The 25,998-nt window shown below is 48.9% G+C and overlaps 2 protein-coding genes across 12 annotated transcripts in view; both read right to left on the reverse strand.

Moving 5' to 3' along the window:
* ACADS (acyl-CoA dehydrogenase short chain) overlaps nt 1–10,140 on the reverse strand; it is a 49,073-nt gene extending 38,933 nt beyond the window's left edge. For 9 of the 11 annotated variants that reach the window (XR_010837027.1, XR_010837025.1, XR_010837026.1 and 6 more), the window contains exons 1-2: nt 9,980–10,111; nt 8,754–8,917 (exon numbers count right to left, since the gene is read on the reverse strand). Coding sequence is in view for 5 of the 11 variants with exons in the window: in XM_067015769.1 (XP_066871870.1) it covers nt 8,754–8,917; nt 9,980–10,025 (210 nt within the window). In the remaining 6 variants the exon portion in view is untranslated. Of the gene's footprint in view, nt 1–8,753; nt 8,918–9,979 lie in introns of all 11 variants that reach the window. The other 2 variants (XR_010837023.1, XM_059040569.2) reach the window with 2 other exon arrangements.
* A 1,759-nt stretch (nt 10,141–11,899) lies between these two features.
* On the reverse strand, nt 11,900–24,052 carry UNC119B (unc-119 lipid binding chaperone B). Its single transcript, XM_059040594.2, has 5 exons — nt 23,769–24,052; nt 21,121–21,234; nt 17,641–17,764; nt 17,340–17,512; nt 11,900–15,461 (listed from the first exon to the last, which is right to left on the reverse strand). The coding sequence occupies exons 1-5, from the start codon at nt 24,010–24,012 to the stop codon at nt 15,349–15,351; spliced, it is 768 nt and encodes a 255-aa protein (XP_058896577.1). The 5' UTR covers nt 24,013–24,052; the 3' UTR covers nt 11,900–15,348.
* Nucleotides 24,053–25,998: the final 1,946 nt, after the last annotated feature.

Consider the following 25,998-nt stretch of genomic DNA (forward strand, 5'->3'; position numbering starts at 1 on the left):
AGCCACCGCAATGAGAAGCCTGCAAACCACAACAAAGAGTAGCCCCCACTCGCCGCAATCAGAGAAAGCCCATGCACAGCAATGAAGACCCAACACAGCCAAAAATAAATAAATAAATTTATAAAAAAGAAAAAAAAAAAAGAATCCACCTGCCAATGCAGGGGACACAGGTTCAATCCCTGGTCCAGGAAGATCCCACATGCCACGGAGCAACTAAGCCCGTGCACCACAACTACTGAGCCTGTGCTCTGGATCCCGCGAGCCACAACTACTGAGCCCACACACCGCAACTACTGAAGCCCACACGCCTAGAGCCTGTGCTCCACAACAAGAGAAGCCACCACAATGAGAAGCCCGCGCACCGCAACGAAGAGTAGCCCTCGCTCACCGCAACTAGAAAAAGCCTGCGTGCAGCAAAGAGGACACAACGCAGCCAAAAATAAAATATAAATAAATAAATTCATAAAAATAAAATCATTTTATATCATTTGATTCCTGTAACCGTGTTCTTAGACCATGCTGACTTCAGAGAAGCAAATCAGTAAGAATGTCTGCCATATTTTCCCATTTGTCTATAATGAGTATTACTTCTGTGATTATAAAAGTTGGATTCCCCCCTTCCCCAAATAGTACTTACTTCATAGGACTGTTTTAAGGACTAACTGAGACTATATGTATATAAAATGCTGAGCCCAGTACCTGGCACGAGGTGAGTGATCGGTGAATGGCACTGCTGAAAAAATTTTATTGAAGTATAGCTGATTTACAATGTTGTGTTAATTTCTGCTATACAGCAAAGTGACTCCGTTACACATCTATGTAGTCTTTTTCATATTCTTTTCCATTATGGTTTATCACAGGATATTGAATATAGTTCCCTGTGCTATACAATAGGAACTTATTGTTTATCCATCCTATATATAATAGTTTGGATCTACTAATTCCAAACTCCCAATCCTTCCCTCCCCTTGGCAACCACAAGTCTGTTCTCTACATCTGTGAGTCTATTTCTGTTTTGTAGATAGCTTCATGTGTGTTGTATTTTAGATTCCACATATAAGTGATATCACATGGTATCTGTCTTTCTCTGACCTTACTTCGCTTAGTATGATAATCTCTAGGTCCATCCCTGTTGCTGCAAACGGCATTATTTCATTCTTTTTAATGGCTGAGTAGTATTCCACTATATATATGTACCACATCTTCTTTATCTATTCATCGGTCGATGGACATTTAGGCTGTTTCCATGTCTTGGCTATTGTAAATAGTGCTGCTACGAACAAAGAGGTACATGTGTATTTTCAAATTATAGTTTTGTCTGGGTACATGCCCAGGAGTGGGATTGCTGGATCATATGGTAGCTTTATTTTTAGTTTTTTAAGGAACCTCCATACTGTTCTCCATAGTGACTTCACCAATTTACATTCCCACCAACAGTGTAGGGAGGGCTCCCTTTTCTCCATACGCTCTCCAGCATTTATTATTCGTAGACTTCTTAATGATGGCCATTCTGACCGGTGTGAGGTGGTACCTCATTGTAGTTTTGATGGGTAGTTCTCTAAGAATTAGCAATGATGAGCAAGTGAACAGCATTTATTATCATTGTGACTGATAAGTTCTTGTCTTGACAGTGATGTCTGGGAGGAGGGGCACTGGTGAATCTGCTGAACTTCCATAATGATTTGTGTCCCTCTATAAAACTGCTTGTTTGATTCTGCCTTGAGTTGTTCCCATGGGAAACTCTTGTAAGACTCTAAGCTTGGGGTGAGCCTGACCATTCCCAGGGTCTCCCGTGTTAACACAGGGGAGGAGACCGCCAGTGCGTGGGAGGCGGAACGACAGCCTCCCCAAAGACAAGCACATCCTAATCCCCGGGACCTGTGAATATGTTTCCTCACGTGACAAAAGGGACTCTGCGGGTGAGATTAAGCGAAGGATCGTGAGGTGGGAGGCTGCCCTGGATGATCCAGGGGGGCTAATATCATCGCAGGTCCTTGTAAGGGAAAGACGGAGACAGGAGGGGCAGAGAAGGAGATGGGACAATGAAAGCAGAGGCTGGAGCGACTGGGATGCTGGCTGGAGGGGTCGGGGGTCATAAGCCAAGGAATGCAGGCGGCCACTCGAAGCTGGGAAAGGCAAGGAAGTGCTTCTCCCCTAGCGCCACCGGATGGGACGCAGGCCTGACCACACCTTGATTTTAAGCCCAGAGAGACCCACTTTGGATTTCTGCCCTCCAGGAACTGTCAGATACTAAATGTGTACTATTCTAAGCCACTGAGTCTGTGGTAATTTGTTACAACAGCAACGGGAAGCTAGTACACAGTGATAAATGGGACTCAAGAGCTCCCAGGGATGTGTCATTTTGAGAATCGCTTAAAAAAAATTCTGTGGTCACCACACACCTGGGGCCAGCAGGGGTGATGCTGCTCAGAAAAGCTGCATCATTGCAGCTGGTGGGAATCAAGGAGGGGGTGGGAGTGGAAAGTAGACAGTGGTTTAGGCAGGGGTGTCTCTGAACAGGACCCGGCGACTCACAAAGCCCTGTGCCAGCACGAGCGTGGCCTCAGAACAGAGCCCCCCCTTTTTAAAAAAAATTTTTTTTTGGTTTTTGGCTGCACTGCACAGAATGTGGGATCTTCGTCCCGACCATGCCCCTGCACTGGAAGCACAGAGTCTTAACCACCGGACCGCCAGGGAAGTCCCAGAGCCCCTTCTGAACCCACACTTAAGGCCTGCAACAAACCTATTCCAGGGTGGAATAGTGTTTTACGGGGACTGCCTGTGCTGGGTCAGGAGCCAGGGTCACACTCTACCAGGTGCCAGAAATACGCAGGGTCCCCAAGATTCATGCTCAGGCCTGGACAGGAATCCCGCTGAAGTGCTTTCTCCGGCCAAACAGCAAAAGAGACTGAGCTAAAAAAAAACCCAATTGTCTCACCCTACACGCGCCACCCAGCTTCCCTGGACACTAAGACCCCACCCCCTCTTCAGCCGCTATCTCCAGGACACAACCCTGGGATAAACGACAGATCAGCCGATCACACCATGATGCCATTTCACCCCAAGAAACAGAATGGGAACCAAAATTCCCAGACGGAGCGTAGGCAGGACCAGGATTACCCCATTTTCCTGTTACGGAAGGGGGCTCACGTGCAGATGGTGCCACCCCTGGGCCACGTGGATGGGGAAGCCAGAACTCCGGGCACTCGTCTCTCTGCACCACACCGCTGCCCTCTGGCTCTCCTGACAGTTCTCTCTGTCTGAATAAAAAGCTGTAGGAGTTCACAATGACTGCACCCAAGCGACTTCACTAGCATGCTATCTCCCCCAACCTTTCTCATTCTGAAGTGGATCTCGAGATTTCTGGCAATATGCCATGGCCAGCTGCAGGAACATTCTAGAAAAAAATTGGAGACACGGACTTCCCTGGCGGTCCAGTGGTTAAGACTCCATGCTTCCACTGCAGGGGCCACAGGCTGGATTCCTGGTTGGGGAACTAAAATCCCACATGCCGCACGGTGTGGTCACAAAAAAAAAAAAAAAAATTGGAGACAATGGCAGTGGAGAGGAGACAGTACAATCAAAAAGAAGAAGAAATGAGGGACTTCCCTGGTGGCACAGTGGTTAAGAATCCACCTGCCAGCACAGGGGACACAGGTTCGAGCCTTGGTCCAGGAAGAAGATCCCACATGCCGGGGGAGCAACTAAGCCCGTGCGCCAAACTACTGAGCCTGCGCTCGAGAGCCCGTGAGCCACAACTACTGAGCCCACGTGCCTAGAGCCCGTGCTCCGCAACAAGAGAAGCCACCGCAATGAGAAGCCGCGCACTGCAATGAAGAGCAGGCCCCACTCGCCGCAACTAGAGAAAGCCCGCGTGCAGCAACAAAGACCCAATGCAGCCAAAAATGAATAAATAAATAAACTTACATTTAAAAAAAAGAAATCAGAAACAAAATAAAAAGCAGCAGCACACACTCACAAAAAGACCGTATGTTCAGTTGTATAAATCACTCCTGATAAGCATGTTGATGGTAACTGGCTAACAGGCTCCCTAATATTTTCCCCTAGCAGCCTGACCTTCAGAGTGACCTCAGTGGGAACCCCTCAGAGCTGCTACCCACAGTGGTTACTCTTGATCCCTTGTGTCTGTGAACCGGGAGTCTGGACCTGCATCCCTGACTGGGCCAAGCCTGGTGGTCTCCAAACTCCCAAGAGAAAATGTGAGAAAGAGAAGGACCCCTTTCCTAGCAGAGTGAGCCTTCAGCACCTGCTGCCTTCATATTTGGGACGCGTTTCGAGGACACTTCATATAAAAATAGTGCTTTTAAGTCACTTCTAAAACTCACATATTTAAAAAAATCAAATTTGTCCTGCGACAAAGTCCCAGGGATTCCAGAACTTCCCACCAGGGAAGTCCCAGACTCCTTTTAGAGAATCAAATTCCCTAACTTGTTGAAAATTTGTTACTTTATTCAAGGGGAAAGGGCCGTGGGAGCCACCTCCACACACTGACCCAGTTCCCACGCTGGGTCAGTGTGTGCTAAGTGCTGGGACGATAAGGACACTCAGGATGATTTAACCATAAAATTCAAGTCCATAAAGTTCAGCAAACACCTGCTGAATGCCAAGCACTTATGGAGGACGAGGAGGTAGGGGCGTAAACAAGACCAATCCCGGCCATCAGGGAGGCAACTGTGGGAAATAACGGCAACATAGGATACACACCATCACGTGACAAGCACATCCAGAGAATTAGGGATTATGAACAAACGCTCCTGAAACACAGAGAGACGAATTCTTGCCAGGAGAGGTGAGAGGCAGTGCCATTCAGGGGACACTTCGGGGGTGGAATTCACAGAAGTCTGTGCACATGAGGAAGAGGAAAAATGGACTATGATTTGGGAGGTTTCTATGCGGTTAACTATCATCTAAGATAGGGCAAGAGGACGAAAAGCAGGTTTTGCACCTGATATATTAAAGTTACGCAATAAGGGACTTCCCTGGCGGCACAGTGGTTAAGAATCTGCCTACCAATGCAGGGGACACAGGTTCAAGCCCTGGTCCGGGAAGATCCCACATGCCATGGAGCAACTAAGCCCGTGCGCCACAACTACTGAGCCTGTGCTCTAGAGCTCGTGAGCCACAACTACTGAGCCCGCGTGCCACAACTAGTGAAACCCGTGCACCAAAACTACTGAGCTTGTGCTCTAGAGCCCATGAGCCACAACTACTGAGCCCACGTGCCACAACTACTGAAGCCCGCGTGCCACAACTACTGAAGCCCACACGCCTAGAGCCCGTGCTCCACGAGAAGCCACCGCAATGAGAAGCCTGAGCACAGCAAACGAAGAGTGGCCCCCGCTCACCAAAACCAGAGAAAGGCCCGCACGCAGCAAGGAAAACGCACGCAGCAAGGAAAACCCAACGCAGCCAAAAATAAATTAAATAAAATAAATTAATTTTTTAAAAAGTTACTCAATAAACATTTACTGAGTGAAGGAAAAGAAAATGGGTTCAGTTTCATACATATAAATATGCACATATAGGGACTTCCCTGGCAGCCCAGTGGTTAGGACTCCACGCTTCCACTGCAGGGGCCTGGATTCCATCCCTGATCAGGGAACTAAGATCCCACAAGATGCTCAATGCAGCCAGAAAAAAAAAAAAAAAATGCACATATACATTTCCAGGTTCCAGAGTCCAAAGCTGGTTTGGAAACACCATTCTGTTTCCTATTTCCCTTTATAACATAATAGCATTATAATCTCATAACTTTTTTTTTTTTCCTCGGGGGCAGGGGTTAGGTTTGGACACAGAAAGAGTAAAGTTCTGCTTAGATTACAAAACAAGCCAAGTGAGCAGAAACTGGCACTAGCCTTCCACCTTCTTCGTGGCCTGCCCACCTCTCAATTCTTCTCCCCTTGACTCTTCCCCAGTAAACCCACTTTTCTTGGGGGAAAAAAATTCTTCAGGAAAAAAATATTACAAATCACTAACTAGGGACTTCCCTGGTGGTCCAGTGGGTAAGACTCTGCACTCCCAATGCAGGGGGCCCGGGTCGATCTCTGGTCGGGGAACTAGATCCGCATGCATGCCGCAACTAAAAGATCCCGAATGATGCAACTAAAACCCTGTGCAGCCAAGGTAAATAAATAAATTTTAAAAAAGAAGAAAGAAAGAAATCACTAACTAAGCATCTCCTGGTAGGCTGGTGGGGGAAGCTCAGAGTCTACATCTGGCTCCTCCAATCCCAGCTGTGTGACTGGTGACCAAGAAATGTAACCCCTGGCTTCAGTTTCCTCATCTGAAGACTGGAGATCAATGAAGTAACTGCCCCAGAGTGTCTTGTTGAAGATTTAATGGATAAGTACCAGGAATACAGTAACCCCCAAATGATAGTTACTCCTGTTATTATTACTATTGTCATTTTAAAACACTAGTGGACACACAGCACAGGGAGATCAGCTCCGTGCTTTGTGACCACCTAGAGGGGTGGGATAGGGAGGGTGGGAGGGAGGGAGATGCAAGAGGGAGGAGATATGGGGATATATGTATATGTATAACTGATTCACTTTGTTATACAGCAGAAACTAACACACCAGTGTAAAGCAATTATACTCTAATAAAGATGTTTTAAAAAAATAAAAATAAAAAAATAAAGCACTAGTGGTATTATTTTTAATTTTGCAACCTGCCCTATTATCCCTGCATCTACTGCTTTGGTCCTTCTGCCTGTTTAAGCCCTGGATTCCCTTCTGTAATGGGGGGAGCTGAGCACTACCCACAGTAACAGAGAATGATAAAAGCAAAACGCCAACCGGCTTCAATTCTTAGCGAAGGGAAGCATTGAGCGACCTCTACATCCCATGAGCCACCAGAACAAGTGAGTCCAGTTTGTGTGGGGCAGGGGCAAGATCAGAAGATCTATTTCTCCCCAGAGCTCTACGACCTCAGGCAATTCCTACAACTGCTCCTACATCCTCTAGACAAAGGAAATAATAGCAGGACTCCTGATAACCTAACCAGATTACAGATATGAAAACACTGTCCAAGATAAAACCAAATAAATGGTATCACTACTCTGAGCTAGGTCATGCATTCACCAAGTCTGGACTGAGCAGCCTCCGAGGGCCAGAATGTGCCAGAAGGAAGGAGGCTGATGCTTTTGATCTCTGCCTTCCACATCCATTTCTGCCACTATTTAGTGGGAGGATTAATGTGCAAACTTCCCCACCCAATAAAGCAAGTAAGGGATTACAAAGCCAGAGGACTGGTGAAGAGTTGGTTGGTAGAAAGCCTATTTCTACTGCCAGCTTTCATTGCACAAAGCAAGTCTATGTCTGTAACATAGTAAGTATTATAATTTGAGGGAATATAGGAAAAATAAATCAAGTGGTCTGTCATTTGGCCAGAAAAGCCCCAATATACAGCCATGTCTTGGACAACTGCTCTGAGGGCAGCACCAGAGTGTGGTGGTATGGAGGATACAGGGGTAGTTTAGGCCCTTGACGATAATATTCCCGATTACAACAGGGCTTCCCAGCTGGACTTCTGGGACAAGCATGTGGCTAGTGGATGGAGCAGGGTTTTGGAGCCAATCACACCAGGTCTACTGGTCCATAGACAGTATGCCTTGGAAAATCACGTCACCTCTCTGTGCCTCAATTTTGTCAACTGTAATAAAAACAATAATACTATTAATAGCTTCTGGTTTTCAAGTACCAGGCACCATAACTTGACATATGTGATCTCCCACAATCCTTGCAAACATTCCAGGAAGCCAAATGGAGATTAGACGTGCAGCTGGGGATGTCCCCAGGACTAAATGAGATAACATGATTTCAATGCTTAACACCTAAACGTTGCCCAACTAATTCTGGTGCTCAGAATGCCACTTGCCTGCCCCACTTTGAGCTCCTTGGGTGTTCCCACAGTCCAGGCACAGTGCCCCACACGTTGTGAACACACAACGTTCACTAAGCTGGAAAAGTAGCCCCAGAGCCTATGAGGCATGTTAATGGTGATCACAACTCCTGAATTCCTCAGACTGAAGACAGGCACGGAGAAGAGGCCAGACCGATTGGCTCTTTCACAAGTTATGTACTCAACAAATATCTATTGAGTATACTATGTGCTAAACATCTTGCCAAGCCAGGGGGTGGAGACAGCAGGCACATCTCAAACTTGTCATTACAGATGGAGTGATACAATGGCACGGGAAGGAGGGGACTGACTGGGATCTCAGCAGCTGGCAGACTTCGGTTCAAACTTTAGCTCTGTAACTCATTAGCTCCATGACCTTGGGCACATTATTTAATCCTCTCATCAATCTGAGTTTCATTAACTGTACAAAAGGGTATGTTATAATGGCACCTTCATCTCATAGGACAGTTTTAAGAAACAGATAAGCTACAGACTTCTCTGGAGGTCCAGTGGTTAAGAATCAGAGCTTCCACTGCAGGGGGGTGTGGGTTCTCTCCCTGGTGGGGGAGCTAAGATCCCGCATGCCGCGTGGTGCGGCCAAAAAAAAAAAAAACAAGAAAAGAAAAGAAAAGAAACAGATGAGCTAACCCATCGGAACTTAGGACAATGCCGAGCACATGGTCAGCATTTTATAAGCGTTAACTATTCTGGGTCCCAGGACCACCCCCCACCCCCAACTTAGGGTTCTTTGATTGCAGTCTCAGTGTCTCTGGCTGTCACTGTCACCAATCATCCTGGAGCTGATGGTACCTGTACTCTTAAACTCTCACCTGAGCCGCCGGGAAGCGGTGTTCCTTGTCCACCTGGGCCGCGATGGGAAAGAGCTCCTTCTCAGCAAAGTCCCGGCACGTCTGACGAAGCATCTGGTGTGTCTCGGGCAGTTCCACAGACTGGTAGATGGTATGTAAGCAACGCCAGTCCCAAGGCCGGAGAGCTGCCAATGAGAAGAAGAGTAGTCAGTGGAAGCGGAATGTAAGAGGTCTTGCATAATAGTAATAATAATAATAGTGATCCACTAACTAGGTGGTTCTCCACCACGGATTATTTTGTCCCCCAAGGGACATCTGGCAATGTCTGGAGACATTTTTGGTTGTTTCAACTGAAGGGTGGTATGAAGTGGGTACAGGCCAGGAATACGGCTAAACATTGTACAGGACAGATACCATGACAAAAAATTATAGACCCAAAATGTTGATAGCGCTGCTGTTGGGAATAGCACTGAATGTTTACTATGCTTGCTAAACACTTTGTACAATGATCCCACTCAATCACCAGTATAACACCAATAATAGCAAGAGCACAGCTCTGTGACCTCCGGCGAGGATCCTAACTTCACAGGTTTCTCTAAATGTGGAGGACAGCAGTACTCAGCTCCTGGGCTGGGAGGATGAGATACTGACTGTAGCACGTAGCACGGGGCCTGGCAGAGACAGCTCTCAAAGAGGGTCCCCTTTATTATTATTCAGGGTGAGTGGGTCTTGACCAGGCAAAGGAAGCCCTGGCTACAGGTGTCACTGCTGCTACAGCTGGAGAGAAATGAGAAGATGGGAAAGGTGCTGTATGCAACCAGCGACAAGTGCTAATACTGCGCACCTGTAATATGCCAGGCACCTGTGATTTAATCCTTATAACAACTCTATGAGAACAACAGTAATACTGTGGTCACTTTACACAAGGGCCAGCTGAGGCTGACAGGGGCCCAAGGTCACACAAGCACAGTCTGGGTTCAATCCCAGGGCTGGCCCCCGAGGAATGGCGCACCCTGAACCTCCGCTGAAGGTGCAATGAAGGGAGGGGAATGTGGGTGCAACGGTGAAAACTCGGCTGGGAGTGGGGGTCAGAGCAGGTGACGGGGCCACGCAGGCGCAAGGAGCAGCCCAACTGGGGAAAAGGCCGCGCGTTGCCGGAGGGGCACCGCCAGCCCGCCTGCGTCAGGCGAGAATCGGCCTCCGGGACCCAAGCCCGCCCGGCCCGCCCCGAACCGGAGCGCACTCACCTCCGCGGACTGGGCCGCAGGCCCGGGCGAGCAGCGCGGCGGCCATGGAGGACGGAGACCGGTGACTGTACTGGGTTTCTTCTCGGCGACCTCGGGCCGCCAGCACGGGTTCCGGGCTGCGGGGGGCGGGGCCGGCGCAGGTCGGAGGGGCGGGGCAGGCGTGCGCTCGCGCTCCGGGGGCGGGGCCGGCCTCGGGTCCTCCTGAGCCCCGCCTCCCTCCCCGGCCCCACGCCCACCATGCCCTTGCTGTAGCCTCACAGGGCAGCTTTTCTCTAATACTTGTAGCTGGTTTCTGCCTCCAGACCTTTGCAGTCACCGTTCCCTCAGCTGGAACTCTCCTTCCCTTCCTCACTCGCTGAGGCCTGCCCTGACCGCAGAAGGCCAGTGTTTCCCCACACACACTCTCCATCCCGTTGTTTTATTTATTCCTGGCACGGAGCATCTAAAATCTTATCAAGTCCCCTATAAGTCTGAGCGCCAAGAGGACAAGGGTCTTGTCTTGCGCTGGTGCTCATTATGTAGACATGGGGAGCTGGGTTGCTGGGAGGTTGTGCAGGTGGGGTGGCACTGCTGCTTCCCTGTTCCATTGTGGTCCCACCGTCTCACTCCCAACTGGCGGGCAGAGTCCCCCACCCCACTCCTCCACCGGGAACAGGGGGCACTGGTCCTTAGCGTCCGTCAGGACGCCTTCACCCTGCCCAAAAAACTACGGCGATTTCACTTGCCTGTCAAGGGTCAGGCCATGGGCACAGGTGTGAGCCGGACTTCCACAGGCTCCAGACACCTCGCACACGCCCCCAGAAACCCAGCCCCTCCAGCCGCCTTTCTTCCCCCATAACTCAGCCAGGCGTCTGTCCCCAGCACTGACCCACACGCCAAAAGTTCTGTCTTCCTTCAAAACCTTGCTCTGCCTCCTGCAGGAGATCTATTAAAAGATGCGGCAAAGTCTTTCTAATGTTACTTTGCACTTAAAAGAAATGCATTCAAAAGAAAGCCTCTAAATCCACAGTACTTTTACTGTCATTGGCGGATGCTCCGAAGCCTCCTCACCTTTCATCACTCTACCTGGGCACCAGGAAGAAAAGAGCAAGAAGCAGGAGAAAAGGGGAAATAAGTGAGTGGTGTTTGTGGGCAGAGGGCAACAGACCTTCAGGTGCCACAGACCATCTAAACCAGACTTATTTTTAACCTGTATTGTTTGTGAGCTTAAACATGGATATAAGTTTTATATGAAAAGTATACAAGTTTTCTGAAAGCGACACAAATCAGAAGATGGTTGCAAGGGTTGGATAGAGGGAATGAACAGGCTGCAAACACCAGGCACTTGAGGGAGCTTTCTGAGGTGATGGAAATGCCCTGTATCATGATTGTGATCATATATCCATTTGTCAAAACTCATCAAAACTGTACTCTTTTTTTTTTTTTTTTTTGCAGTACGCGGGCCTCTCACGGTTGTGGCCTCTCCCGTTGTGGAGCACAGGCTCTGGACGCGCAGGTTCAGTGGCCATGGCTCACGGGCCCAGCCGCTCCACGGCATGTGGGATCTTCCCGGACTGGGGCACGAACCCGTGTCCCCTGCATCGGCAGGCGGACTCTCAACCACTGCGCCACCAGGGAAGCCCTCAAACTGTACTCTTAAATTAGGTGAATTTACTCTTAAATGAGGTATAGTTAAAACACACCTTAATGAACATGTTTTAAAAACATGTATATACATTTTTAATTCTCAAAGCACTCCATCAAAATGTAAAGCAAAAAATACTAAGCCTAAAGCTCAATACTGTGCCCTAATCACCCTAGAAACCAGCTCTACTCATTAAACCAATATTTACAGAAAGGCCACGTAAAGAAACTCAGAGCCCACCCCTACTCCACACCTGCCCGCCCCGTGACCCAAGGGGCCCAGTCAGGAGACCAGCGTACTGTGAAAATCTTTCTTTTATTACTGTCTCTTGTGGCAAAATAACATTTTATACAAATAAGTCACCTAGTTTACTTTGGACACAAAGACAATACAAACTGGAATGAGGACCTCAGGTGAAGGGGAAAGGGGAAGAAGGACAGACCAGGTCATTAATGCTTCTTACATTCTGTGAAAAATAGATATACAGGGAAAAAAATAGACTTTCACAAGTTCAATGACTTTACATGATCCTTTGTGCAACAAGGGGTAAATCCACCTCCACCAGACCCTTCCTGTACCAAAGATGTCCTGTGACGTGGAATGTGAGAAATATGGTGATCTGACGATTGGGCCCCTACGCCAGGCATGGCAGCACCCTCTGCATCAGGGGCCCGCACACACAGACGAGTCTGTGCTATGATTCTCAGAACTGTCCCCATTCCCCAACCTCACTGACCTCAGAGTGACAACGGCCACCAGAAGAAAGGGACTTTACAGAGAAAAAAAAGAGAGTACCCTGGGAGCCTATCGAGGGTGGCAAGACTCACTAAAGCAAGACTCACCCAGTCTGCACATTAGACACAGCCTATAAAGTCCACCCCGGAAATGAGTCCCGCTTCACCTGAAGAAACAAGCTGAAGATTCCCCCAGCTACTGCCACGTCAAGAGTCTCCAGTCTCTGCACAGCCCCAGCGCCCCCAAATCACCGCCCCTATTTGAGAACTGGATGGCCCAAAGACTGTGAGGGTCTTCAGGAAGGCCGACGTGGCCCTGAAAAGTACTTTCTCTGCAAGACAGCTAGGAGCTAACACACGAGGAGAGGATGACTTACTTTATCCCAGGACTACTTTTACTTATTTCCTCTGTTTACTCTTTAAAACATAGAATAAAATAAACCAGGATCTTCTTTGCAGCAGCTAAAAGGGCATCTTAGCCCAAAAGCTCCACAGGAAAAGAGAGTTGCTCTCCCAGGAGACTCTAGGCTAGAGGGACAGGAGCAAGGCACGAGAGGGAGGGGTGCAGGCAGCAGGCCCCCCGGCGCCAGCTGGGCCTGTCAGTCTGCTGGAATGTGTTCCCTTCGGGAGCTGCCTCTCAGGTACCAGCTCTGAACAGAGCGCACAGTCTCCCCAGGCAGGCAGGTTTTTTCCTCCCATTTTATTGCCCACAGGTAACTGCTACCAACAGTCCAGGCTCCTTAACAACATGGCCTCCTGATTCAACTTCTGGTGAGTTCAGCTACTTTCAGAGAAGGTATGACTTCCAATTCTCTCCCCAGTTCGGGTACAAGAGCTTGAATTTCAGACTTACCCTAGCTAACACCCCAGAGAGGTAACGCTTCTCAAGGTTTCCTGAGTAGCTAGACACAAGAATCCAGAGTCCCAGGTACAGAACACCAGACCTTCCTGAGCAGAAGATAGCAAATCCCTGTGCAGCTGGGCACAGACTGAGCACTTGGCCTCAAAACGGTCTCCAGTGAGACTCAAACAAGCTCTTGGGAAGAGGTTACAGCACTATTCAAGCCAGAATGCCTGCCTCCTCAGCCTTCTTCCCAGCAAAAGCTAACACTGCTGGTAAGAGACAGCCCACTAGCCTACAAGACGTGGTCTGCCTGGGACACATTTCCAAGACACACCCTACTGAGCATAGTTCTGGGCAGCTCCAGAAACCACATCCTAGATAATAATTAAACATCAAATAGTAGAAAACCTCTCCCAACTGGGCTTCTGTCACAGAGAGAAGGGGTTACTCTGAAGCTCAATGAACACAAATCTGTTGAGGGAGCCCCAGTGAGAAACAGAAGGTGAAGAGGCAGTGCTGATGTCTGTCCGGCAGTGTATGGGATGGAGCCACACGTAAGGCACCTGGATTTGCAGCCGACTCCAGTTCTGGGATTCACCGGTCTGGGGATGAGTAGCCCACCCTGCAGAGAACCCGGTCCCTTCCTCCCTCGGGGGTTGGGTGCAGTGCCAGCACACAGGGCTAACCAGGGTTTTCTCAGTGAGGAAGCTGCCAGCATCTGGCACAGCCCAGACTCTGGCCTGGCACAACACTGGACCACAGTTCAAGGCCACTCACGCTCTAGAATGCAAACAGGGAGCAACACCGGTCAGTGAAAGCATAGGAGCATCTGTGGCAAAGCGCTGGCCCTTCTCTCCCCAGCTCCACCTGGCCTTTCTCCCAAGCACCTAGGGAGACAGCTCTCCGGTCACAGATACCACGTACCTGGGCCCTTCCTACTGCGACCTTTCTAGCAATGCTAAACCCTGGCCGCAGCAACAGTCTTATCAGAGGGTCAGGAGTTTGGCCTGAGCACTTAAATCGCCCACACAGTCAGACAACAGCAGGGAGCTGAAGCGCGGACAGTCCATCCGGTGAGGGCCTGAGGGATGTGTGAGAAGTTTTTTGAGAACACATCTCTCTGATAGGCCACCTCAGCTGATTTCCCCCTTTCCCAACGCCCAAAACCATTCCAAGTGGCAGTCCAAAGGACCAGAATACACATTACTTAGGTCTGACCGGCCAGGATGGTTCCAGGAACTACTTCAGTACAAAAGCAGGTACGACATGACCCAGATTAGCCCCGGGAGCCTGACTGATACTATCAGAAGTCTGGCCACACATCCTATATGCTGGGAATGCCACTGACATTTTATAAAGCCTCCCCACAAGAAGCTTAGAAATAAAAAAACAAAATACAATAAGGCCTGCTCTGGCCTCGAGAGATACTACAGTTCCAAGAGCAAAACTGACACATTGTATTTCAGGAGAAACTCAAAAGTTAGGAGCCAGGAGAAGCAGAGCAAGCTCATCTTTCCTCTGGAAGGAGAACAGGAAGGCACTGCCAGGTTGAAACCTCAGTGGAGCCCCAGGAGGACCAGCTGAGGATCCGGAAGTCAGACAGATAAGTGGCCCCCACGTAAGACAGATCCTTCAGTTTGGTAGCCTTGCCCACCCCAGTGCCTCAACTCCTGGCACCACTCCTTCCCTCTGCTCCCCCAGTTGGTTTAGGACGATGCACAGGCTGAGGTCAGAGTGTGCTGATGGCGACCCCGCAGGCGAGAGAGGAGTCTCAGCTTACCACAGCACCCCCGAACCTACAGAAGAGCCTTCTCTCCCCGGCACGGCTCTGCCTGGAGAGACCCGGGCTCATCAGGACAACCCAGAGGAGCCATGACTACGTGAAAATAAACTTTCTTTTTTTAATCTGGATTCCAGGAGCCTTATGCTAAGTTTTACTATAGTACCTCTGTAACCTAAGGGGCAGGAAAAAGGGAAGAAAAAATACTGGGGAAGGAAACACAGCACTGCTTGGCACCTCTCTTGGAGCACAGGAAACTGCCACCCCAGCCTCGGCTTCCTGGGGCCAGGTTCCAGATGTGTGTTGACAGACCGCAGCTTCAGCCACCTCCGTGCACCAGGACCTCGGGCCACAGCAAAGCACCTCCCCCGTCCGCTCCTGCCACAGCTACTGGCCCCCGTTATAGGCATAGTCAGCCTTGTTGTGCATTATCAGCTTGTTGTCGACAAAGTAGAAGCTGTCAGAACGGGTCTCATAGGGATTTTCAATCATCAGACGAACTGCAAGTCAGGGAAAGGAAAAAAGCAAAGACTTATGTGAGTCTGCCCCATGGGCCAGGTGGGAAAAAACTTAGCATTCCCTCTAAAATTCGTAAACCAGCCCTTCCTGAAAATGTGAGCACACACTGTCAGAATAATGAGGTCAGAACAGAGGGAGCCAGGCCTTGAGAGCTGGGGAGACCTGGGGACCACAGAGGCCCCCAAACTGAGCATGCTGTCCACTTCAACAGAAGGATGCAACCAACTCTGGACCTGGCCCTCCGAGGCCATCGCCAGCCTGGTGCTCCGTCAGGACCCCAGGGAGAGGTGCTCGCCCGTTTGCCAACAGGCACCACAGCAGCCTACTGACTTGGTGTTTCTGGTCCCCACCTCCAGACACTCTGGTCCAAATTCAGAAAGCTGCGCCTCACTGTGCTCACGTCCCGCAGGCAACCCTGACAACAAAGGAATCCCAGATGTGCATGGATGCAGGGGCACAAAGGGCACGGAGCCTTCTCCAGAGATGGCTCGGGGTATTAACTTGCCAACAATCCAGCAAAGGGTGAGCTTGTCTTGGGATCCAGATTTAAATCTTCTGGTTTGTTCAGGCAGTTGCCCCGACCTCTTTAACCATAACTGGAGGGTCAAGAGAACTGACAGTCACTACCTCTGGTTGGTTCTGAGTCAATGGTCACATGCTATTCTGAATCCTCTGGAGGAAACGCTGTTGCTGACCACAGTTCTCAAAAGGAGAGCTGACTGTTTCAAGTTCTTTGAACTCAGCCAGGCCAGAGTTATTTAGTTCACATCCAGAGTATTGACCCCCACGCTCTTTTAGCTTATTTGGCTTCAAGAAGAAAAAGTTACATGGCCTTAGATAAAAGCTTGAAATACTGTACATAATCTTTTCTTGCAAGTATCTACATATTCCAGCCCAGCCTGGGGAGCGGGCTTCAAACGAGGATCCTAACAGTTGATGCAGTCAACGCCCTGCCCACTTCTCAGCAATCCTCACTTTACCTGGGAACAGTACTGCTGCACCAGTCAAGAATACCTGTCAGAAAATGACAATTTTAAGGACCTGGGATTCTGAGAAAATTGGTCGGTGTATGTAGACCTTCGCCAACAATCCAACTAAACTCGAGCACTACTCACAGGATCCCACTCACATCCTGACTGCTCTGGAACAACCTTCCCTAATTCCTCAGAGGGGATGCTAATGTGAGAGGGCCACACCGAAGCCATGGGAATACAGAGCCTGTTCTTCCTCTGTCATTCAGTCCACCTCCTCCCCGGCGCAGCCTTCTCCCTCCGGTGCCTTCCCCAGTTCTTCCTCCCCAGAACTGTGGGATGACTTCCTCAGGCACTGCTTCCCTCACGTTACTCCTTAAACCTCTAACAGCTTCCTAGAGCCTGCTGGATCTAATTAACCTTCTACCTGCAGAGAATGAGAAAGAGGTGGCCCTCAGGACGAGAATTCCACTTAGCCCACAGTTTCCCATGTAGCTCTGATTAGGGAAAAAGCAAAGGGCTAAAGAAGTGCCGAGCAGGAGCCGGTGACTAGAACACAGTGAAAGCATGACTGGCCGTGTATCAAACTGGAATCCCAGGGACTGTCAGGGGCCCCTCTTATCTCCTTCAGCCACTCTCTTCCCCGCAGCAGGCAGCTAAAAGGGACGGCCTGTATGAAAACCTTCATGCTCCCATGCAGGCAGAGTCAGAGTTTGAAACATGAGACAGCAGCAATAGGAAACGAGAAGCCTGAGGTCAAAAGACTAGAGACGCATCATGTCCCTATTTCTCTGCAAATGAGGTCGTTGGACTAGATGGATTTCATTTCAAGGTCTGTTCCTCTAGCCTGAAGAATCCAGAATGTTGTGAAAGTCAGGGGATACGTACTGACATCCTCAGAAAGCTGGGGAAACTCATAGATATGTTCACAAGTGTTCCTACTGCTGGGGATGCAGAAGCCGAAATCAAAGTCAAAGTTTTTCAGCAGGCGTTCCCGGAAATAGTGCCGTTCAATCATCCGGAAGTTTGACACAGGTCTGTCTCCCACCGTGAACTCCACCCTGAAGAATAAATCTCTGTGAGCCTGACTTTGCCTCCTCCCTCCTCTAAAGCCAACCCCAAACCTAACTGAGAACATTCTTCTCTGAACCAGAAGAATGTCCTCCCTTCAGGAAATGCTGGTACTCACGTGGCGCCCACAGTGCGGAGGCGGAGAAATGCTGGCGTGAACTGATAGCGTACGAAGCGGCCTGCACTGACATCCACATCTCCACCTGCCGCCTCCTCCTCCTCCTCCTCCTCCTCCTCCTGGTCTGCAAGAGCACACAGAAGCTGAATCACCATCTCGGCAAAGAGCACGACCGATCAGCAGTACCGACACCGACACCGATACGGCAGGGCAGCCAGTACTCACTGAGCACATGCTGTAATTCCAGGCCCCGTGCTGCACACCTCACAGGATCCTGTGATCCTGTAGATGTTGTCTTCATTTTATCTCCACTTTACAGACCAGGAAGCTCAGACTCAGAGAGATTAGCTAACGTGTCCAAAGTCCCCCAGATATAGGCAGACCTCAGAGAGATTGTGGGTTCAGTTCCAGACCACCATGATAAAGCAAGTCACATGAAATTTTTGGTTTCCCAGTGTATACAAAAGTTATGTTGGGCTTCCCTGGTGGCGTAGTGGTTGAGAGTCCACCTGCCGATGGGATGCGGGTTTGTGCCCCGATCCGGGAAGATCCCACATGCCGCGGAGCGGCTAGGCCCGTGAGCCATGGCCGCTGAGCCTGTGCGTCTGGAGCCTGTGCTCCGCAACGGGAGAGGCCACAACAGTGAGAGGCCCGTGTACCGCAAAAAAAAAAAAAATTTAAAAATAATGCTGCTATATTCAATATCCTATAATAAACCATAATGGAAAAGAGTATGAAAAAATATACATACATATAACTGAATCACTTTGCTGTACACCAGAAAATAACATAACACTGTAAATCAACTATACTTCAATAAAAAAAAATTTTTTTTAATGCTGTTGAAAAAAATGGAGCCAATAGACTTATTCAATGAAAGGTTGCCACGAACCCTCAGTTTGTAAAGAACACAATATCTGCGAAGCACCTTAAAGTGAAGCACAATAAAATGAGGTACGCCTGCAGTAAATGGAGGGAGCAGGGATGTGAATCCGGGTCCATCAGACTCAAGGCCTGTTCCTCAACACTAAGTTGTTTGCCTTTTATATAATCTGGGGCCTTGGGCCATATCCTAACAGTAAAGCCTGAAACACCAGCTGGGTGGCTGTGATGTGGTCTCTGCTATACAGACTAGGTCTGCTATTGACCCAGTTAAAGTGCTTGCTGCTAACCAAAAGAATGAGGCTATAAAAGTTGCAACTATTTAAAAGGCACCTTCAAAGAATGCAAAAATTTCTGGCACAGCAAAGACAAATCCCTAGAAATAATTCTGCTATTTAAATGGAAGACAATGACCTATAGCCTTGGGGTACTGCACTTCCTTGGACTAATGCCTATTCCAGGCCATACCAGGCCCAACACTCAGAGCACCTGGGAAAAGGTGAAGCAGATGGGCCATGAACCAACATGTGAGACCTGAGAGAGGGTCCACAAGAGTAATGATGGGCTCTGGTCTAGTCCCCTCCTGAACCCAGGAATGAAAGATTTGTAAAATGAATCAGAGAGAACATTCTAATGTAAACAAGGAGTTAGTTCCCTCTCTAGTAGCTACAGCCACCCAGTATCCAGCAAGGGTATTTTTTCCAGTTCTAGGCTGAACATAGGTGCAGTAAAAGGGGAGTCTTTTTTAGCATCAAACATCTCTGCCTGTGACAAGCCCAAGAGGAGCTGGGCAACCGGACTGAGTAGGGGTTCAAAGCCAGAGACTCCACAGCCCTGGCTCCAACAATGGGATTCAAAAAGGATCAGACCAAACCTTCTCAGGGATTCAAACTCATCCAAACAAGTGCTGTAGGAGGGCACTGAATCAGTGTGTGCGTATTCTTAGTGAATCAAGATCCTTAAAGGTAAAGACTGGATGGGTTGTAAATCAAGGTATTTTTACAGTATCTGCAGCTGACCTTCTTCTTGAGATTTAGTTTTATACTGAAATGACTATTCTGAGCCCAGTCTCATCCAAATCCATACACCTGAAGTAGCCCTGGGGTTCTGGGAACATCTTAAGTACTAGCACCTGTGGCTTAGAGATACGAACAGCACAGACCCAGAAAGCTGGCTGGCCCTGACTCTCCCAATACAAGATTTAAGTACCCACAAGCTTGAGCCTTTAGGCGCCCTGGTCAGTACTAGATTATGACAGCACAAAGAATACTGGGTGGTGAGACTTCCCTGCTGGTGCAATGGTTAAGAACCCGTCTGCCAATGCAGGGGACTCAGGTTTGATCTCTGGTCTAGGAAGATCCCACATGCCGCAGAGCAACTAAGCCCACGCGCTACAACTACCAAGCCTGTGCTCTAGAGCCCGTGAGCCACATCTACTGAGCCCATGTGCCACAACTACTGAAGCCCACATGCCTAGAGCCCATGCTCCACAACAAGAGAAGCCACTGCAACGAGAACCCCACGCACCGCAAGGAAGAGTAGCCCCCACTCGCCACAACTAAAAGTCCGTGTGCAGGCAACAAAGACCCAAAGCAGCCCCAAATTAATTAATTAATTTTTAAAAAAGAATACTGGGTGGGGTGAGGAGACCAGTGCTCTAGCCTTGGCTGTATAATTAACCTGAGCTGAGACTTTTTCATGAAAGCCTTTTGACTTATCTGGGTTACTAACAGCTGTCTGACCAAACGTACAGGCTCTTTCTGAAGAGCAAAGCAGATGTGAAAAGCCTGGCAAAAAGAGTCATCAACACAGACCATGGCTGATACGCTGAAGGACTATCTAGGCTGGTGTTCTAGTAACTAACTCCAGGGGGTGCTTCATTTCCAGTGATGTGCTCCAAAGACCTACGTGTGGTCGCCTGGTCAGAAATGAATCACCCTGAAACTACATCACAAGCACAGGAAGTGTCCATTCAAAGCTACCTTAAGGGGTCCCAAGTAGATGAGTTCACAGGTCTGGGTCTAACCAAGAGAAGTTCATCCAGAAAAATGGCAGACATTAAAGTCCAAACGAGGACTTACTGGGAAATCTGAGACACTATTTAAAGGAAAGGGCATGAGAAGACACTGCCTCATGATCAGGACTGGAATCCTCTGTATCACCCTTCCAGAGTGTCCCCAGGATTCAAGGTTCAGGTAGGCTTCCTCATTGGAGTTTAATTTCAAGGATTCCTTTCCTAAGTGGAGGCAACATGGTAAGATCAAAGGGCAGAGGACCTTAGGAAAGTCACCTGGAAATTTGGGCCTCAGTTTCCTTATCTGTAAAATAAGGATAATAACCCCTCACAGAGGTGTGAGGATTACATGAACTGATGTAAACAGAAGATGTGGAACACAGTGACCAGCGCAGAGTAGATACTCAACAAACATCAGCCTCTCAGCACAGCTTCAAGCCAACAGGCCCACAGGCAGGCTTCAGGAGGCGGCTGGAAGCAGGCCGCTGGAGTCTGTGACACAGGATGTAATGGCACACAAAAACTCAGGCGTGAAAGACCTTTTGCTCCAACTGTCAAGTGGCTACTGCAATACTAAGGCCTACCTGACACACAAGGTTTGGCAATCTCAAAAAGCACTGTCCCGGTCTCCAAATCTCGAATTTTGAAGCGTGTGAAATCAATACTGTAGACGTTGTCTTCGGGTTTACATAAATAATCTGAAAATGAGAGAGAGAGACCAATGCCGTTAAATAATCCTCCAAATCTACCATTTCTTTCTCAAGTTTTGAAGCAAACTCAGGTTTTTTTCTTACACAATTCACTTAAAATACACCCTAAAACTTCCTTTTATGTTATAAGCAAAAGTTGTGTGGAGACAATTAGGGGATCCAAGAAAGAAAAAAAGTGCATGGGCTTGTGTGGATGAAAGATTACTGTAACACTTTAGAAATAGGGATGGTAAAAGGGGATTTCTTTGGAAACACTTCAAAAATGGCCTATAAACCTTTCATTGGATATCACAACAGGACAGAAGTTTTTTTAGAAATCCATTTTAAAACATTTATGCTGATCTAATGGCTAATATGGTACATGTTTGCTGACTGTATCACAAAGCACAGATCAGCAAACTTTTTCTGTAAAGGGTCAGATAACGAATAATTTAGGCTTTGAGGCCACACAGTCACTATCACAACTACTCAACTCTGTCACTGTAGCACAAAGGCAGCCACAAACATGGAAATGAATGGCGTGGCTGTATTCTAATAAAACTATTTATAGACACGAAATAAAAATTTTATATAACCATGTGTCCCAAGATTTTTTTTTTTTTCCAACCATTTGAAAAGGTATAAACCACTCTTAGCTTGTGGGCTGCACAAAACCAGGTAGTGGGCCATACCTACCCCGGCGGCAGGACAGATCTGCTATGGAGGGCGTGAGGCCAAAATAGAGCCCCCAAAAACCTGATCAACTAATCAAAACAGTACTGATCAAAGACAATTTCATTGATTTCTTTCTATCATGACTCCTGAGAGCATCTTCTCCACAACTCACTTTGGCACTTTATCTTATACTGCCTGCTTGTGTTAGCTGTTTCATGTTTTACAAGCTGACTCTCCAATAAGATGGCAAACTTGAGAGCTACTGATTATTCTGTAACTCCCAAAAGTGCTGAGATTGGTTCTGCACCTTTAGACGGGACTCAATAAATAACTTGCTGAACGGAACAGACTTTAAGAAGAGTAAAAAATCCAGAGGTCACCAAGCTGACTTGTGACTTTCTCCAATAAGCTGCTGAGGTGTGTTTGAGCAATGGCACCAAGCTCAAGTTCCTACACAGGACCTGAGTGCTCTCCTAGAATGCCGCTTAGGGCCAGGCATTAGAGTGGCCTAATTCACCTTTGGTATCAGGAGAAAGCATGGGGTGAGAAAGGTGAGGTGGTGAGCATTTCTGTACCTTCAGAGCCCCAAATGAAATCTGGGTCAGAACAGAAGCAGCTTTTTCACAATGTTTCTATGAAACAGAATAGCAAGACCTTCTAAAGATATACTCAGGCATGCAAAGGACAGTCCCAACCCAAACAGTGATGGAAAATGGGGATATGAAAACACCCAGGCTCAAATAAAGCTATTTTAGGAGATGGGAATTCCCTTTCATACAGGCTGGACCAAGGCCTATTCCCCCCAAACTGTCATCCCCAGATCACTGGGGTGGCCTCCATCTCCCTGAGGGACACCTGAGCACCCCTGGGCTGCCCACTAAAGCAATTCAGCAAATAATAGGACGGCAGCCTTTAATCCATCAAGGGAGTGCTTGTGCTTCAACGTTAGAAGTCTGGAGGGCAGGGCCGGCTGGGCAAGCAGCGTCTAACCAACTGACTGCAAACTCTTAGGGGGAAACAGCAGCAAGAAAAAGGGCAACAAGTCAGGGGTTGGCCTGGAAGAGAACAGAAAAGAGGAAAACCAGGACAGGGGGTGAGCTATATATTTCTCTCCACCTCTCGTACTATCAATGAAAAGGTGTAGGACGGTTGCATTTTATGCAAGAAATGCATCTCTGACATCCTATCATATTCTTAATTCACTGGAACAAGTGTCAAAAGCAAGATTCACATTTTGGTTTTGTACATGGACTGAAACTTTATTAATATTTTTTTAATGCGGCACGAAATGCCACGGCAATGTATTTGAGGAAGGAGGAGCCCACCTGCACACAAAGGGGCAACGCTAGGGGCCCAAAGAGGTAGGGGGCCAAGGCAGGCTGGAAAGGGGGCGGGGCTGTCAGTGGCCGGAGGGGAGGAAAAGGCAGAGAAAGCAGCTAGGGTAGGGGTCTGGGCTGGCAGAGGGCGTCAGAAGCTGGCTGTAGACAGGTTGAGGGGGCCTAGCTGGGCAGGAACTTCACTGATGGCTGGGGGGCAGCGGCCCACTTCCCAGGGTCAGGAGCATCCGGTTAAGCCAAGGCGGGTCCCCACCCAAACAGATCCAGCTGAGGAGGAGAACGGCCGGGCCTCAGGGCCCGGCGGGGACGGGCCACAGGGAAGCCTAGCGTGGCCGGACTCAGAGGAGGGCAGTCAAGCCCCAGGAAAACCCCTCCCGACCAGGTCTAGGTGAGGGTGGGCAGCGCGGCCCGTCCGGCCGGGGGCGCCTGGGTCACCCTGGGCCGGCCGAGAGGCAACCGGCCGGCTCCGCTTAGGCTACAAGGGGCCCGGGGACCGGCGCGAGGGGAGGGCGCGGCCGGCCCCGCACTTACTCTCAGTGACCCGGCTGAGGCGCAGGACGTGCTCGGGCCGGATGGTGTCCAGAGCCAGTAGCTCCTGCTCCGTAACCGCTGCCCCGATGCCGTCGTCGGCCGCGTGGTGGGGCGCCTGCCGCCGCGCCTTAAGCCTGTTCAGGACGCCGCCGCCAGCCTTCTTCTTCTCCTCCTTGCCAGTCACCAGCCCCCCGGGCCCAGCCGCCGACCCCACGGCCGCAGCCTTAGAATTCGACCCGCTCATCGCTCCGCCGCCAAGATGGCCGCCGCCTCCGCAGCCGTAACTATGGAGAGCGGGGGCGGGGCCGGGCCTATGTGGGCGGGACCTGCGGGCCGCGTCGCTAGCGCCCTCCCGCCAGCGTTGGTCCAGCCAGGTGGCTGGCACCTTAGCACTCCAGATTCTCCATCAGGCCCCCGAGGTCACCCCAAATGTCTAAAAAAATACTCCGTACAGTCAAATGACTTTCCATCACATAAAATGTAGGCGAGGCATCTTGAGAAAATGTTTTTTCATCTGTAGTCTAGAAGGTAAGACAGTTCTTGCTATGCAAAGGCAGCTTTCCAATTAGATTGCCATTTCTAAACCGTACTGTGTCAGGCTTTGGGCTAGACATTGGGCTGGGCTACAGGGAATATAAGAATACGAAAGAGGGAGGGATTGAGTCTGCTGTATTCAACATTGTATTCAGGCAGTCTAGCTAATGCCAGACACATGGTAGGTGCTCAATGATGATCGAATGAATGAATGAGTGAAGGAAGGCCTGAACAGCACCGGGCTATGGAGGAACTCCCACTTTATTGGGGAAGGCTGTGAGGTACATAATTCATCATGTGGCCCTTCCTCTAGACCAGCCCAGTAAGTATGAATGAACCAGAAGACAAAACAGACTGCTACTTGCTGCAGCAGAGGTGCTACCAGAGCACACAGGAGGGGTCTGGGGGTAGGGGAGAGGCTTCAGGGGTGACATCTACACTGAGCCATGGAAATTAACCATGATTTCAAGGATTGGAGGAGGTGAGTGGGAGGGGGGAGGACACTGCCCTCTTATACCCCAAGTGGCTCCTTCTCTAGAGATTCTGGATCCACACCCTTCTCTGTTGGAGGCTTGGGCCTGACTGATGCAAAGTGTGTCTGCTAGGTTGATGTCACCTCTTAGACAAGACTCAGGCTGAAGTGAAACTCTACCCCTCTCCCCACTGGTCAGCCTCAAAGCCTTGATTTATGCAGGACTTGCTGGATCCCTCTCATCCAATATGAGGGGTTTGGGAGTGGCTGACAGGCCTCACGCCTGGTTCCTGGACCAAATCCAAACCTGGCTCCACCTCAGCTGCCCAGCCTGGTGAAACAGTATGTGGCCAAATTCCTATCTAAATGTTGTCCTGTCTTTGAGAGATTACCCACCGGCGGGAGACTTCCCAAACTGTTCAGGGAAATTTTAAGATGTGTGTAAGAATTACACATCTGCACATTGCAATCTCCCTTTGCAAACAATTCTTTTTAAATTACTCAGCAGTAAGTGGTTACTGAAGAATTTCCAGAACTCTTAATATGCTACTTGATTGTGAATCACCAAGAAGGGAGTTTAGCATGGAGCCATTTCCCACAATCACTTGCTCACTGAACATTTGTTCTCAGAGCACCAGGACTAGAGTTACCCGGATCCCAGCTTTTCTCTTTTTAGGGATGATAATAAACATATTGACCCGTTTACCTGCAATTCCACATCCAGGAATTTAGCCTACATGTATGCATGAAGATGCTTACTGCAGGACCATTTGTAACACTGAAAAAATTACAAGTTACAGTTGCACCCATTTATGTTATGCAGCTATTAAAAAGAATGAGGTCCATCTCTACTTGCTAGTATGGAGAGATCTCAAAGACAGATAGTTTGGGGGGTGGGGGGGAACAAGGCACATAATCCCATTTGTTTAAAATCTGAAAGTATATGAATATTTCTATCTGTAACTACACGGGAAGGGGTTTGTATATACACTAGAGTTAAGTGAGGTTCCCTTGCGGGAGGAGAGTATTGGAAGGGGTTAAAGGGGGATATATTCACTTTTGACACTCTTTAGAGCTACTTCTATATAATTTTATCACAACAAGCATATGATCATGGGCTGCTTGTATACCTTTAAATAAATAAAAATAACTAACTTAGGATCTGCGCCTAGAAGGCAGACTCTAAGTCAAAGTAGCCTTATTATAATGTCTTAAAATTTAAAA

The sequence above is a fragment of the Kogia breviceps genome, chromosome 15 (assembly GCF_026419965.1).
Source record: "Kogia breviceps isolate mKogBre1 chromosome 15, mKogBre1 haplotype 1, whole genome shotgun sequence".
In the NCBI taxonomy this organism is placed as follows: Eukaryota; Metazoa; Chordata; class Mammalia; order Artiodactyla; family Physeteridae; genus Kogia; species Kogia breviceps.